General features: G+C 41.7%; 1 protein-coding gene across 1 annotated transcript; it reads left to right on the plus strand.

Moving 5' to 3' along the window:
- The first annotated feature begins 2,080 nt into the window (after nt 1-2,080).
- Nucleotides 2,081-15,906, plus strand: spag1a (sperm associated antigen 1a). The gene is made up of 9 exons (XM_082521273.1): nt 2,081-2,463; nt 4,017-4,592; nt 5,691-5,790; nt 6,874-7,026; nt 7,214-7,371; nt 11,269-11,410; nt 12,192-12,318; nt 12,429-12,566; nt 13,701-15,906. Exons 2-9 carry the CDS (start codon nt 4,238-4,240, stop codon nt 13,704-13,706), a joined length of 1,179 nt encoding a protein of 392 aa, XP_082377399.1. The 5' UTR covers nt 2,081-2,463; nt 4,017-4,237; the 3' UTR covers nt 13,707-15,906.
- The last annotated feature ends 31 nt before the right edge of the window (nt 15,907-15,937 follow it).

The raw sequence follows: 15,937 nt of genomic DNA on the forward strand, positions 1-15,937 counted from the left end.
CTGGTCAAGACTGTTTTTTCCCAGTTTTTCTAACTGATGAGCTGATTTAATTACCGGTAGTAGCATCTCCATGACGACAGGAAAATTTGTGTTTCAGCTCTTGTAGACTTTTCTATATTCATGTAGTCACATGTAATTGGTCTGTTGCTATGAGATGTTTGCAGCTTTTCGACCCCTGAAATGGACTCTGCCTTTCAGAATAACAAAATGCAGCAGGAGGAAGTAACCTGATTTTGTGTAATGCAAACTGTTTTTTTGGCCTTTTTCATAGTAATAAAGATTAAATGAGACTGCGATGTTTTCTTCCCCTCACCCCCAAAGGTTTTTTTTTTATTGACTTTGACTGTAGGATGGTTATTGGTACCAGACAGGCTGATCTACCAGGATTTTCCCACAGCCATCTCCCAAAGAGAAAAAATATCCAGTGAGTGGCAGTTCTCTAGGTGAAATTGCATCATTGACGCCAGAGAGGATTAGACAGAGTTTTGAGACGATTAAAAAAACAAAAGAAAGAAAAAAGCAACAGTAACTCAAATGACAACTGCTTACAAGCGACTTATTCGGAAGAGCGTATCTGAATGCACAACGTAAAACCCTGAAGGAGACCGGCTACAGCTACAGAAGACCGCATTGGGTCCCTCAGTTTCCTGTCCACAAAGAACAGGAAACATACTGGCTCACCAAAATTGCACAATAGAAGAAGAATTAAAGAGTTAAGGTAACTGATTGCAAAAGGGGGACCAACCTGTCACGATCCTGGGTCTTATGACCCAGTGTTTTGAGTTTTAGTTCATTTTGATGTTTATAGTATGTTTAAGCTCATTAGGTCTCCTATGTTCATTTGCTTATTAGTTCCCCCATGTGTTTCCAACCCATGTTAAGTCTCCCCTGCTCTTCATGTGTTTCATGTCTGTGTCTTACGTTGTCAAGTTCTGGTTGTCATGTCTGCGTCTCATTATGTTTCCTATTTTATTTTGAAGAGATCTTGTGTTTTTATATTATGGTTTATGTTTTGAGTCCTTTGTTGTACTGTTTCTTGTTTCCATAGGTCTGTTATGGTTATCATAGGTTTAGTTCTTTGGCTTTGTCATATGGCTTCCCTGTGTTCCATGTTATGTCCACTGTGATGTTTTGTACCATGTTTCAGGTTCCTATGTTCTGTCTCCCCAGTTGCTGTTAAGTTTGCATGTTTAGAATTCAGTCAGTGTGTTTCCTGTTTTACTTTGAAGGTCCATGTCTCATGTGAGTATTTCTAGTTTTGCTTCCCTTGTCTCGTCCAGCCTGATTACTCCCAGCTGTGCTCTCCTTCTGTCTCATTCCCTCGTTATCCCTCTGTGTATTTAAGCCCTGTGTTTCTCTTTGTCAGTGTCGTAGTCTCCCTCATGCTGTGTGTGATTCTCCCCGAGTCTCCTGGTATACTTTATGATTAGCTTTCCCAGTTTAGTTTTGTATTGCCTGTGTTCTATTTTTCCAGCAATTAAAGCTGTGCTTTTGAGTTCAAGTTCTGTCCCCGTGAGTTTGCGTTTGGGTCCTCTCCTGCCTGCCACACAGCCGAAACATGACACAACCCAGTACAAGCAAGGTGTACTTAAGTGTCCATTGAGTGTATTTTTGATCTAAAGCAGCACTATGATAGCTTTAACTTCTTTAAATTACACTGTTTCCCCAAGTTTAGCTTTTAAGTTGATTTAAATCTAAATCTGTTTTTTTTGTTCATTTAGTCCCTTAATATCTGCATGGCAACTTTTTAGTTTGGCTTACCACAAAGATTTCAAACTGTTGCGCTCTCTCTACTCAAAGGTGCAAAAAGGTGCATATTACACAAATAAGACACAACAAATAATAGATAATAACAAAAAACTAAAATGTGTTTCATTAAGATGAGATACCAAATCAAATAGCAAACAAAGCCTTCACTGGGATCATTACTTGCACTTGGGTTTAGCAGCTATTTCATTTCAAACTTCCATCTTTAAAAGATTCTAATAAAACATTTGTGTGAACCTGTGATTTGATGTAATTACATGCCAAAATGTTGACCAATAGAAAATAAGCCTGATTTAATTCCCCGGTGCTGGGGCCCGTTCTTCGTACGTCGCTTACTACATCCAAGATCAAATGACACATCCAAGACCAAACCATCGCGCTAACCGTGAGCTCGCTAATCCGGTTCCCCGAACACACCTGCTGTTGACGATTAGTACAGCTGGACGCAGGAATGTGACATCACTGGGTGTCGTAAAAGGGGCTACGCATCGATAGTAGAAACATTGATCGGCAACCCTTTGATTGGTCGGCGAAAATGTCGAAGGGGCGTGCTCGGTATTTTCCGGCAGCAGAGCAAGAACTCATGAGTGAGGGATTTCAGGAGTTTCAGAGTTTAATTAAAACGCAAGAGAACACTGCAAAGGCTGCAAAAGCAAGGAGAGAGGGCTGGCAGAAAGTTGCTGACAAATCAAACTCGTAGGTAATTTAATAATAATAATAATAATGGATTGGATTTATATAGCGCTTTTCAAGGCACCCAAAGCGCTTTACGATACCACTATTCATTCACTCCCACATTCACACACTGGTGGAGGCAGCTACGGTTGTAGCCAGGCTGCCATATCGCGCCATCGGCCCCTCTGGCCAACACCAGTAGGCGGTAGGGTAGAGCTATCATATGACACTATATTGTCCAATATCATATGGCATTATATTATAATATGTTATATTATATCCCCTTTCACATTAGAGCCACAACAGGACCCACAAGAACATGGGAACAAGTAAAAGTGGAATACAGGAGTATTCTACAGAATGGTAATATTTATCTCTTAGATTGCTTTGCGTCTCTTGGCAAGGTAATACTGGCCTGTAATACTCTGTTAGTTTGTTCATAACAGCAACCAAGAAAAGGGCAGAGGAAAAAAAGACAGGTGGTGGTCCTGCACCCCCTCGTCAACAAGTTGGTTAAGTAAATAATACCCTCATGGGAATATCGATATCTCTCTATGAGCACACTGTCGCGCTGAGCTAAAGGATCCTGTCTATCCCGCAATATACGCTGAATTCTGAGGACTCTCCTTATCAATCTTGCACCTTCCGCAATGGGTTGGTCGCGTATACGGACAGGACATGGCTGCGACAGGCTTCCCAAATCCACCTTCGCTTTTATAGCCGTGGTCTCTCATCTTGATTACACGAAGTAATTTACAATTACTACTCTGAAATATGAATTACATCTGTAATAATCACATACATGTAATAGAATGTTAATAGTACATTTCCCTTTTTTAGGAAATGACCTGTATGTATCTGTGTGACATCAATAAAAGGATCAAGTGCTGCATTATCTTTAGTTACATTGATGTTATTTATTTATGGTGAAACAGTGGTAAAATATCGCTGTTGCTTTCGTATAAATGAAGCGGACATACCTGCGTGGCCGCGATCTAATCCTGTTTACATAAAGTAAACCTGCTCCCGAGCAGGTTTACGCTTACGGCTCTGTTGCTATGACAGCAAGTCCCGGATGAGCTTCGGGGAACCGAACGATCCAGGATCACGCGAAATCGTCAACAATCTAATCCAGCTAACTTACTTAGCGAGGTACGAAGAACAGGCCCCTGGACAGAGAGCTGCTTCCAGCTAAGATGCTGCTGAGAGAGTTATGAACAACGTGTTCTCATCAACAAAGTAATTACTTTGCTGAACTACCCTTTAGGTGACAAACAGGACTGGATTCAATGATTGTTTTCATTACTGGACTGGGTTTTCCATCAACAAAATGTAATTTTACATGATTAATATTCTGTTTGTTTGCTGTTGATCAGATTTGCAGCTCACTCCAATTATCCTAAGAGTAATTAAACATTTATATCTTTCCACTGTGTCAAAATGTTGCCTGTCAGTTACTTCTTCTCCAGTAATACAGCGTAAATCATGTATAATCGAAATTATAATGTTTTTTTTTTCTTACAATTTGATGAATTAAAGCATCAAAGTGTCTCGCATGTGTGTGTCTGGTCCAGGTTTCCTCTGCTCTGAAGTCTAAACTGAGGCTCTCCCTTCAGAGCTGTCCTACTGCAGCACTGCATCGCTGTGGCACTCCCCCCTCCCCCTCGCTGACATCACATCTGACGCCTCATGTTGGGGGTGTGTCCAGCAGAAATCCCCATCCAGGCTCAGATGTAGCTGCGGCTCTGAGAGAGGTAGAGGCAGAGTTTGAGCACACTGCAGAGGGATTGCAGCTATGGGGAACGCGCAGGAGAAACCTCCGGGCGGCGGAGGAGGGGCAGCGAGCGCGGATCAGGCCACAGCAGGGAGTGGGACACGAAGCGGGGGTGGAAGCAGCGGGGGAAAGCCTCACATGGCTCCACAGAAGGGGGCGGTCAATGGCACTCAGAGAGAAAACAGCCCTGCTGGTGGGCAAGAGAAGAAGGAGGACAGCCCTGCAGTGGACACAAGTTACCTGGATGCTCCCGCCGGGGCCCTACCTCCTCACCTGGCCCGGCTCAAGAATGAAGGGAACCATCTCTTCAAACACGGACAGTTTGGAGACGCCTTGGAGAAGTACACCCAGGCCATTGAGGGATGTGCTGAAGCAGGTGGGGGGTGACATGAGCGGTTTCTTTTCTCTTACACAGCATGTGATCCTGGGATAAACAAATCTGATTATAGCCACGATACTATAGCATAGTTAGAGGAGCTTTATCTAACTGCTAATTTCTTGATTCATTGATTAAACCATGTATAGTTTTAGAAAATAACAGTAATTTTGCTACCAGAAAGTTATTTCTTGTTTATTTTCATCCTTGGATTCCTTGGAGTAGCTTTTCCACCTCTGTGACTCAGTGTAGAGTCGCCAAAAACAGCAGATGGGTGTCACAGAGCCTGAGAGACACCCTCTCGTAGCATCTGTGACTTAGCCCTGGTAAGGGTATCACAAACAAGTTGACTCAGTGTCACCTGGTTCCACAATCCAACGTATCCCGTGTCAGTTTTGAATGCATTATACCACTGTTTTTCCAGTCAGCCTGCAGGATGACTTCAGGTCACTTCACTTTTTAGCATGAAGCAGAGACACAAGGCGTCTCTGCACCGGTGATTTGTGATTGCAGTGGAGTGTTGGCACAAGACAAGTTGCTGTCGATGGAAGTCGTGTGCTGATGCATGGGGCTTTTACGTGAGGCTCAATGCCACGCTGCACAGAGAGCACTCAGCTGACTTTTACTCTTGTAGCTGGCAAGTGTGAAGGCTTTTTCTGCACTTGCACTGTAGCCAGATTCCAAACGTTTAGACTTGATTAATCATAGACTTCAATCAGAAAGCTGGTGAGAACAGTGTATGATAATGATGATGCGCTGTGGGTTGTGGAAGCTGTACATAAGACTGATGCTCTCCCAGCGGTTATGAAACTGCACTAGAGTGGAAAGGACAGTGGAGAAAATGACTCTACCGAGGGATCTCTTAACACAGCCTTTTATCTGTCTGCCTTTCACCCCTTCAGCGTTTCTGGACACTTGCAATTGAACTGCTTCACTTCTCTTGATTTCGCTTCTCTCTCGAGCACTTTAGGCCACAAAGTCTAAAGAACTGCTGGTAATATGGATGTGTAGCATGGCCTTACACCTGCTTTTCAGATCACAAGATGACGTAAATGAATCTGGTCATTCAGAAATGTGATTATGGTTGTCCCCTTGCAGGCATTGATAGTCCAGAGGACCTGTGTATTCTCTACTCCAACAGAGCAGCCTGTTACCTGAAGGAGGGAAACAGCACAGACTGCATACAGGACTGCAACAAGTACGTGACTAGTGTCGGTTTTATTACTGGTTATAACTTCCAGGTTTGAGAGATGAATCCACAGATCTGACATCACACCCCAAAACACTGTCAGATCACAGACTGTATTTAAAAGATGGCCAGAACCAGAACCGTTCTGGTGTCATGGTCGTAACCATCTTGTGGAGTGCTAAGTTTATGTGTGATTTTATTTGAGAGATAGCTGGTTTGAAAAGGCTCTGAATGCCACAAACAATTGTTGCCATTTTAATTTTCCCAAAGTGGCAACAATTACAGCCTGATTGGAACATCTACTCTTACCAGTACCAGCTTATAAAGAGAGAAACGCATAGATAGAGATTGGGCTAAAGAGATCAGCCAAGAAAACTTATGAATAACTTATTAAAGGGGGACTTTTTGTGCTTTTTTGTCTTATACTCACTATTTTAACAGAGTCAAAAGTGGGAGACACAGCAGGAACAAATCAGGGATAATGAGACAAGAGAATATGAATTAGATACAAAGCACAAAAGACAAAAGACCACCAAAACGAAGCAGGAAATAAGATACCGACAAAGGCTCGAACATGTGAAGTTAACAGTGAAAGACAAGAGACAGAGACAAGACTGGAGGGACACAGTGGGATTAACAAAAGGGAACCAATAAACCTTAAGTCATCTACAAGCAAGCAAAGAACTATAGGGACAAATAAAAAAGCTCATATTAAATAAACCATTAACAGAAGACCGTGAAGAATACTGAACTAGAAGAAAATCATTTCTCAAAACTAGAGGAAGTCATGAACCTGCAAAACTCAAAAGCTGACATTACCCAGTTGGGGACACGTGGGCTGTGTTTTATTTAAATTCAATATTATTTACATGAAAACTGAATGACAAGCTGCTTTTCCACACCCTGATTGTAACTGTTTTCTCTGTAACTGTGGAACACAGCATGTAGATCATCCACAGTGATGCAGTTTTGGATCCAGCAGCTTCCTGCTTTTTGTTTCTTTGCTCTAAAGGCTGCGACAGCCTGTCGGTCAAATATTCATTCACATGTTCAGATCCCTCGGTCTCCGCCTCTCCTCTCTGATCCTCTTAGGGCTTTGGAGCTGCAGCCCTATTCCTTGAAGCCTCTGTTGCGTCGAGCCATGGCCTATGAGTCACTGGAGCGCTACAGAAAGGCCTACGTGGATTATAAGACCGTCCTGCAGTTAGACACAGGGATACAGGCGGCTCACGACAGCATCCACAGGTCAGCTGAACACAAAAATCCAAACACGGGAAACTTCAGCCGCTTCATGTGCTGGTGCATGTTTAGTCAGATTTTACGTAACACCAAGTCGTCTCAGTCATTTCAGTTTCCCTTTGGGTCCCTGCGCGAGTCTTGCTAATGCGAAACACTTTGCGATACTAGTTTCAGTCTCTTTGTTCTCTGACAGGCTCACAAAGATGCTGATTGAGCAGGATGGGCCCGAGTGGAGACAGAAGCTTCCAGAGATTCCCGTCGTCCCCCTGTCTGTGCAGTTGCAACACCGAGAGAAACCAATCAGCATCGAGCAGGCCCAGGCCAGGGCCGCCAGAGCAGCCCAGGAGGAAGGTGAGGAACAACCATTCCTGTGGGTTTAAGTGGTTAAATGTGATGAGCACATCTGATGCAAACAAAGAAGCCTTTTAAAGAAATCCAGATTTTCTTGACTAAAGACAGTTCTTTGGGTGATTTCATTCACGTAGCATTTTTAAAAGAAACAGTAAATAATTGAACAATAAAGCAGCAGCAGAAGTCAGTGAGCAGAATCAGCGTGCAAATGCTGAGTAGTGGTGAAGGTGCTCCAGCTGAGAGACTCTGTGTGTGTGTGTGTGTGTGTGTGTTTGTCTGGGTGTACTATCAATAATGCAAAGTAAAGACGATCCACACAGACTATAGTGCTGCTGTAATGGAACAATCCAGGTCAAGTTTCCTCTGCGCTCGAACTGCTCACAAGAACCAGGAGACTCCAAATGTGCCATAAATGCAAATATATGTAAATAGTTTTGGAGCAGTATAAGGCTGTAAAACTCACAACAACACTAACAGATAAATCTGTTTACTTGTACTTGTCTAATGAAAAACTCCAAACACACGATCTAACACATACAAAGCTGAATGAATATGAAGCCAGAAACAGAAGGAGACAGGAAGTGATCGAAGTTGTAAGTGTTAAAAGCAACATGTGTGCTGCTTAAATTTGTCACAGCAAATACGCAGCACTGTTAATCACTACCTCCTACAGTAATGCATTTTGTTCCATCATACTGAGGAGGAATGACGCCATGCCAACAATAAGAAATGTAAGACAGCATCTTAAGTTATTATAAACTGTGGTAAAATAAAGTTGTGGCCAGAAGTTCACATCTGCTCATTATGAGCAAGAATGTGGTGGTAACTTTGAGGTTTTAATGAGTTCATTGAACGTTTCTTTTTCCAGGGTGGAATGATTGTACTGCACATATCATAATGTCTTTAAAAGATAAGGATTGGGTGATTGGATTGGTTTGAATTTATTTTGAATTTTCTCTGATCCAAACAAGGTCAGCAGTATATATACATACAGCCCCATTAATATGTGGTTACATGTCCTTTAGCAAGTTGCACCTTGACAAGATGTCTTTGGTAGCCATCAGCAAGCTTCTGGAATAATTCTGGGTAGATATTTGAGTGATTGTAATGGCAGAAAACTTAATTTAAATTAGTTGGTTTTCTGGCTCAGAACCAGCTTTGACGTGTATTACACAAAGTTTCAGCGGGGTTGAAGTTTAATGTTAGCCTGCTTTATCCATTCATAATGGGAACGGGATCATTGTCCTGTTGGAACATGCAAATGTGTTCAGGTTTCAAACATCCAACTGTTGTGGTGAAGTTGAAGAATTTGGAGGTAGTCCTCCTTCTTCATTTTTCCATCCAACAATACCATTGGCAGCAAAACAGCCTCATAGCATGATGCTACCACCACCATGCTTGACAGCTAGTGCAGTCTTCTTAGGCTTGAAAGCCTCACCTTTACTCCTCCAAACATACTTCTTACCATTGAGGCCAAATAGTTTAATATTTGTCTCATCTGACCATTAAACTTTTCTCCAGAAGGAGTTTGCAAATTTGAAGGTGTCAATTTTGGAGCAGAGGCTTCTTTTGTGATCAGCACCATCTCAGTGTGTGGTGTAAAACTGACTTCACTGGACAGTGATGCTGGTGTCCCAGTAGCTTCCAGTTCATGGCTTGAGCCTTGTTGGTTCCTGAACATTCAAATCAATTTCCTCTCATATGAGGGTGACAGTTTGGGTCTTCTTCCGGACATTAGCAAAGTTGTGACACATCTGAATAACTTGTACTTATGTAAAATTGGACTGATGATCTTAGAATCTGCAGTTGTTTGTGTACATCTACAATTCTCTAATACAACAAGTCAATCTGAGTGTCTCAAATGTTCAATTCATTCATTCATAAACTCACGTTTGTGTTGTTTCTGTCTTCATGTTGATTTCCCCAAAACAGGAAATAAAACTGCAAACACGCAACACAAAACAACACCAAACTGTGCTCCTTAATAAAAGAGTTAAAATGAATTAAAATTCTGACAATTATAATTTTATCCGTTAAAACAATTAGACTTAATGAAGCCTCGAGTTCATTAATATGTTAATATGCCTTTAATTGCAACAACACAAGTTAAATGAGCATTGCATTTATTAGTTGAGCTAGCGTTAGTGGCGATGATTAAAGCTATTGCTCTCTCGGCATTTGCAAACACAGCTGTGTTATCCGCCAGAGGAAATTACATATCTATTGATGCTTGGATTGAAAAGAATTAAACACAACCTCTACAGCAAGCTAGCATCAAAATAACCCTGTAATCAAAGATTGCACAAGCTTGTGTTATTATTCTCCCACAGCCCCGAAACCTCCTAACCTGCCACTACGCTTCAGCGCCGGTGCCAGCGCGTCTGTTTTGACTGTGTTATTGGTAATGTTATTAGATTGTATCTGTTAAATTATCTCCTTACAGCTTGACTCCCAGCTTGTATCAGCTTCAGAGGTGATTGATCTCAAATACTCATGCTCCACATATCAATTTAGTTTCCCAGCAACAGAGCACTGAGTGGTTTGTGGTATCGACGGACGTCTCAGCTAAAGGAAAAAAATAAGCTTTCAGCACCGAGCTGCTTCAGAAAGCATGCAGGCCTTTTCACTTTGTGCTTTGGTTCAATTGTAAATGGATGAAAGTAGAATTTTCTTGGTAGAGAAAAATGAAAAAGAGTTTCAAAAGCTGGTTCAGGCTTTTTAATTCAGTAGTTTTATAGTGCTTTGGGCCTGAATGCTTTCTAAAGTAACTCTGTCTGAACACTTTATTAGTTATACTTTGTTATTACTGGGTTGGACCTCCTGAACTGTTGATATAAGGTGGGATTGATTCAATGCTTTCATGTATTTTTGCCAAATTCTGACCCTGACATGTGAATGTTGCAGCAATAATCATTACTCATCAGACCAGACAGCATTTCTCCAGTCTGTCGTCCAATTTAGGTGAGCCAGTATGAACTGTAGCTTCAGTTTCCTGTTTTTAGCTGACAGGAGGTGTGCTCTTCTGTTTCTGAGGCCCGTCTGCTTCAGGTTCCTCATTTGTTGTGCATTTAGAGATGCTCGTCTGCATGACTTGGTTGAGACAAGTGGTTATCTGAGTTACTGTTCCCTTCCTTTCAGCCTGAAGCATTCTCCTCTGACTTCTGACATCAACAGGCATTTTCTCCAGAGAACTTTGGCTCAGTAGATGTTTTCTCTGTTTTCTTTGACCATTGTCCAAAAACTCTAGAGATGTTTGTGGGGGGAAATCCCAGCTGGCCAACAGTTTCAGAAATACTCAGACAGAAAATCACTCACATCACCTTTGTTTTCTGTATCGAATCTTAATTTGAATTTCAGCAGGCCGTCTTGACCACATCTAAATACCTAAATGCACCGAGTTGCTGCCATGTGATTGGCTGATTAGATAATTTTGTTAAAGAGAAGTTGAACAGGTGTACCTAATCCAGAGGCTAGTGAGTGTATATTACTTTTAATGCCTGCTGAGCTCGTTTTTTCGAGAGTTGGCAGTAGTAGCTGTGTCATTTGATTAATGTTATCTTTTTGTGTACCTGTGAGTCTGTGTTTATGTTTAAGTACCGCTGCGTGTGTCTTTTCCACAACTCATTAGCCGCATTGGCTTTTTCAGCACAGCCGATCGCTAACTAAGGAGGAGTTGACTCATCTCCGCTGGTCCACAGAGACTGCTGCCGACAGGCTGGATTTATTAAGGCCTGAAACGGTGTGAAGAAATTGTAGAAGAGGCTTGTTGAAAGACAAACCATTCAGTACAGTCTGCCCCAGATCTGTCTAACCAATCAATAACTTGCACTGAAGAAAATGAACTCTTTATGAAGTTATCTTTTTCAGTTGGAAAAAAAAACATTTTTCTGCCAACAGCCAGAAGAAAAGAAGCCCACTTCACTTTGCTTAAACAGGAAGGCAACAGTCTGGTCAAGAAAGGCCACTTCCAGGAGGCCCTGGAGAAGTACAGTGAATGTCTCGCCATAAAACCTGACGAATGTGCGCTCCACACAAACAGGTATAAAAAAACAACCCAAACAGACGCTAGAATTGACTGGTCTTTGCAACAAGAGCGCCTGAATTACTTTACAAAAGAAACACTGTTTGAAAGGTGGGTAGTTCGCCACCCCCCAAAAAATAACAGAATAGCTGCCTACATCAAGTAAGAAGCTTCAGCTCAAATATTGTGTAAAAATCCGCTGAAATAATGCCAGTTTCTCTACTCTTGCAGCAAAGGCTTAAATGAGAGTCGTTCTTCACCTTCACATTCCCCCAGTTGCTCGTCAGTGTCACAAGTTTTCAATGAAATTGCATGTTTTGATCTTACTTTGTCAGCACAGAAAAATGGCCTCTCGCGGTAGGGAGCGATGCAGAGCTCAGAGCTAATTCTCCATTTACAGGTAGACAGGGGGAACAGTAGAGGGCACCATATGACCACCTGGCATGTCAAATCTGATGCACTGCCAGTTGTTGCTCTGGATAAAGCCCCATGAAGGTGTATCGGTATATTTGAAAGGAATTTCAGATGAAATATTGTGTTGCAAACATGAAAGCCTAAACTGCTGGACACATGTGGATTCCCTGTAAATATTACATCCTGCAAAAATCTCTATATTAACAAGATATTGTGCGAAATGTTGGGGAAAATGCATCTGTCCCTACTCTTCTACAGTGCATATTTTGAAGATTTTTCATTTGTATTTGAAACAGTGTGGAGTAATCTAACCATGCGTAGCCTGATCCTCATACTGATCATCACTGACAGAGACCGTCTGACAAATCCTTTACTTCTCCTCCAGAGCCATCTGTCTCCTGAAACTGAATCGGTTCGAAGAGGCCCGGCAGGACTGCGATTCGGCGCTGCAGCTGGAGCCGAACAACAAGAAAGCCTTCTACAGACGAGCCCTGGCTTTTAAAGGTTTACAGGTGCCGGCACGCCCCCTCATAAACCTCTTCCTTGTCATTTTAAGATAATGCGTTGGATTTTTCTTCCCCCTCCCATTCCTGATTTCTCTGTATGAATGACTATCCTCTAGGACTACCTTTCAGCTAGCAGTGACCTCCAGGAAGTCCTCCGACTGGACCCAAACGTCCGGGAGGCGGAGCAGGAGCTCGAGGTGGTGACGGGCTTGCTGAGACAGAGCCTGATGGACAACACCGTGCACACACCAAGGGTAAAACAAGTTCATCATGTCGCCTTAAGCCCCTCAATTACTAGATTTAATTTTCATTGTAGTTGTCATTATGCAACACAAGGTTATAAAACTATACTGGAAGTTCAGTCCCTTTATGCAAGGAGGAGAGGTAGTGAAGGTGGGTGAGATTAAATACCTGGGGTGAACTGTCCAAAGCAAGGCTGCAGGCAGAGTGGAGCGGGTGGAGATGAGTGTCAGAGGAGGGTGTTTTGGGAGATTTAACCTTTTTAACTTGCTTTCTTATGCTTCTTTTCCTTTAAAGGTGATAGCGGCACATTTGCCTCTTTCATTTTACTTGTTAATAAAAACCTTTGCTTTATTCGTTTGCCTACTTGTCTCAGTTTTTCAATCTGGACATGCTTCGTTATTTTCCTCACATCCCTCGGACTGTTAGGGAACGTGACAAGGAGCAACAGCAAAAGGGAGGTTTAGATGATTTGGAGACAGTGGCAATGGCAGGAAGTGGAGCTCGAGGTGATGATAAGCTATTCATTGCGAGTGACCACAATGAACAGGATTAGAAAGAGTAGAGTGCATCAGAGGGACAGCTCAGGCTGAGCGGGTTGGAGACAAAGTTTGAATGGTGAGGCTGAGATGTTTTGGACATCTCCAGAGGAGGGATAGTGGATATATTGGATAAAAGATGTTGAATATGGAGCTTTCAGGCAGGATGAAAAGAGAAAGACCACAAAGGAGGTTCAAGGATGTAGCGAAGCAGGACGTCCAGAGGGCTGGTAGGACAGAGGAGGATGCTAGAGACAGGGTGAGATGGAGGCAGGTGATCTGCTGTGGTGAACCCTGAAGGAAACAAACTAAAGAAGAAGAAGAGTGTGGAGGATTAATTTGACGGTTTTGAAACCTGAAGAAAGAAACTGTTCTGCTGGTACGGCAGCTGATACTTGGTAAACAAGTATGGGATGCTTTAATCACTGTAGTTGACAAGCCTCCAGGTCTGGATCCAGACATATCCCATATGTGTTTGTAACGTCTCCAATTAGTTAGGAACATGGCTTTACCACTTTATTATCTCCAGATAAGGCTTCAAGTATGTTACAAACTATTAAGACAAACAAAACCTCATAGAAAAGGCTAACCTTTGATGATTTCCTGCAGGTTTGATGTCTCCTGCTGGTTCACATGTGGAGACAGGTGTGGACACTTACCATACTGCTGCAGGACTTTTAAAGCAATCGGCTACAGCAAATAAGCAGCGTAGAAATGCAAATGACTATTTTTGAACTCCTGGGACGAGAACCGTGGACGACCAGCTTTTCAGCTCTGCTTCATCTGCAATGTGTGCGAACCACACGTAACTCCTGAGTACACAAGCTTACATAACGGTAAGCTTTATTTAAAGAGGCTAATGTCAAGGTACTTGTGACCCGCTCGCACTATAAATCATTCACGTTATGATGTAATGTCCAGTTTCATGTAACAGGCTCCAGAGCACTCTTACTTGTTAAAGAGTGTTGAGAGAGGGGAAAGAGAGTGCGTATCAAGCGTGCCTTACTGAGATTTTTACCACAGTTAGGATGAAATGCGCCAAGATTAAATGTTTAATTTTGATTGCGTTTTTTTTAATCTGCTTTGAAAGGAATGGATCAGTGCAGTGCAGGCAGTGTGTGTTTGTGTGTTGCACAGCAAGATATGAAAGCTTCAGCTATTTTATTCCAAAGCGTTTGTTATTGTTTACATGTAGTGTGATAAGAGCTGCTATTAATTTAAATAAGAAGCCAACAACATCACATAAACTATCATCACTATTAGTGTTGGGAAGTGCCCTAAAAGGCACTAACGTGAATTTAAGCTTCACCGGTTAGATTAGCTAAAAAAAAAAAGTCTGAGGTCAGCACTTTAGAGTGGACCCATGATGCTTTTCTTTATTTCATGCCTGATAAATGCTGCTGGAATTTCATATTACCACTGTTTCAAAAAATTACATCATCTTTTATAAAGTAATCATTGTGTTGTGTTTAACACTAGCGCTGAGCTGATGTCAGCTCGGAATACCCTTCCTTATATGGTCAATCAGCTCTAGCTATGTCTGAATAAGGAGGCGGAGCTAACAAGCACTGGGTTCTGTTTAGAAGCAAGTCGAAGGGCAGCCAATCAGAATTTGGGCTTATAGTGAGGGGGAGGGGGGGCCTTAAAGAAACAGAAACTAAAAAGACTTGTTTCAGACAGACGATAAAAGACCAATAAGATACATAACGGTCACTTAACTGCAAATCAAATAATGTTGAATAAAAATTTTGAGTGAGTGGGACATGAACTAAAAGTCCCTTTTAAGCGACTTTTAGTTCACGTACCTCTCTGGGTTTAAATATCGCCCTGCTTAGGTTAGTGTTACAGTTTACAGAACAATGCACTGTACTGTAGCTCAGTAATTAATGTAATTAATGACTGTTTTGTTTTTGTGTAGGTATATAGTAGTTAAATTAAAGCTAATGTCCGCATGTCTGTGCCCTTATTGCTGCAACAAGACCCCCGATAAGGCTCTGATTAAACACCCAGATATATTTATCAAAAACTGTCATATTACAAGAAAATTATTTATTACAGTGATACAAATGTACTTTAAGTAAAAACATCAATAACTCGTTTGTTTGAGTTGGGAGCCTAGCCTATAAGAGAAAGCAGCAATGCTTGCAAATTGAAAGCTTGTTTCCACCAATTTTGGGGGGGGGGGGGGGGGGAGAAGCTCTGAATAAAAACAAAAAAAAAACTTCATATATCTCAATTATTTACCTGTTATCTCACCCCCCCCCCCCCCTCCCCAGTTTCAAGTAATTAATTGAGTTAATAGGACTTAAACGAAAATTTTGACTAATGTACCGTAAATTTTCTTTGGCAGAAAAGGCTTCCATGGAAAGTCATTTTTCAGCTTCCACCCTCAGGCTTGTCATTCTCCCATATTTCAGCCTGCGTTTGTGTGCAGGCTGAAATGTACTTTTACACACGTTTGAAAAGGACAAATTAGATGCTTACCAAGCTTTGCAAACATAATTTATCACCTCTGTCAACTCTCCACAGGAGCAGAAGCTTTTGAAATCACCCACATCCGCTATGTATTTCTTTAAAATGTAGCAAACTGTGCCACAGTTTATTTTGCAAGTATAAAAATATTAGGTTAGTTTTTTCCAGTCTTGTTTTCCTTTGTGTTGTAAAAATAAAAGGCTTATCTTAAAAAAAAAAAAAAATCTTGATGTAAAGCTTCATTCATGAATGTAAAAGCATGTACTGTATGTAAATAGACTGAATGCAAATGTAAATAAACTGCTACAAGAATGCATTAATGTGCCTGTGTTTTTTCAAATTGAAACACGAATAAATGAACACAAAACGATCAC

The sequence above is a fragment of the Aulonocara stuartgranti genome, assembly GCF_965226115.1.
Source record: "Aulonocara stuartgranti genome assembly, chromosome: 22".
Classification (NCBI taxonomy): Eukaryota; Metazoa; Chordata; class Actinopteri; order Cichliformes; family Cichlidae; genus Aulonocara; species Aulonocara stuartgranti.

Bases quoted from the DNA above. Each gene is read 5' to 3' on its own strand.
- spag1a (XM_082521273.1), top strand. From the start codon at position 4,238: ATGGGGAACGCGCAGGAGAAACCTCCGGGCGGCGGAGGAGGGGCAGCG. The intron at 11,411-12,191 runs GTATAAAAAAAC...CTTCTCCTCCAG, and splicing joins TGTGCGCTCCACACAAACAG to AGCCATCTGTCTCCTGAAAC. The intron at 12,319-12,428 runs GTGCCGGCACGC...ACTATCCTCTAG, and splicing joins TGGCTTTTAAAGGTTTACAG to GACTACCTTTCAGCTAGCAG.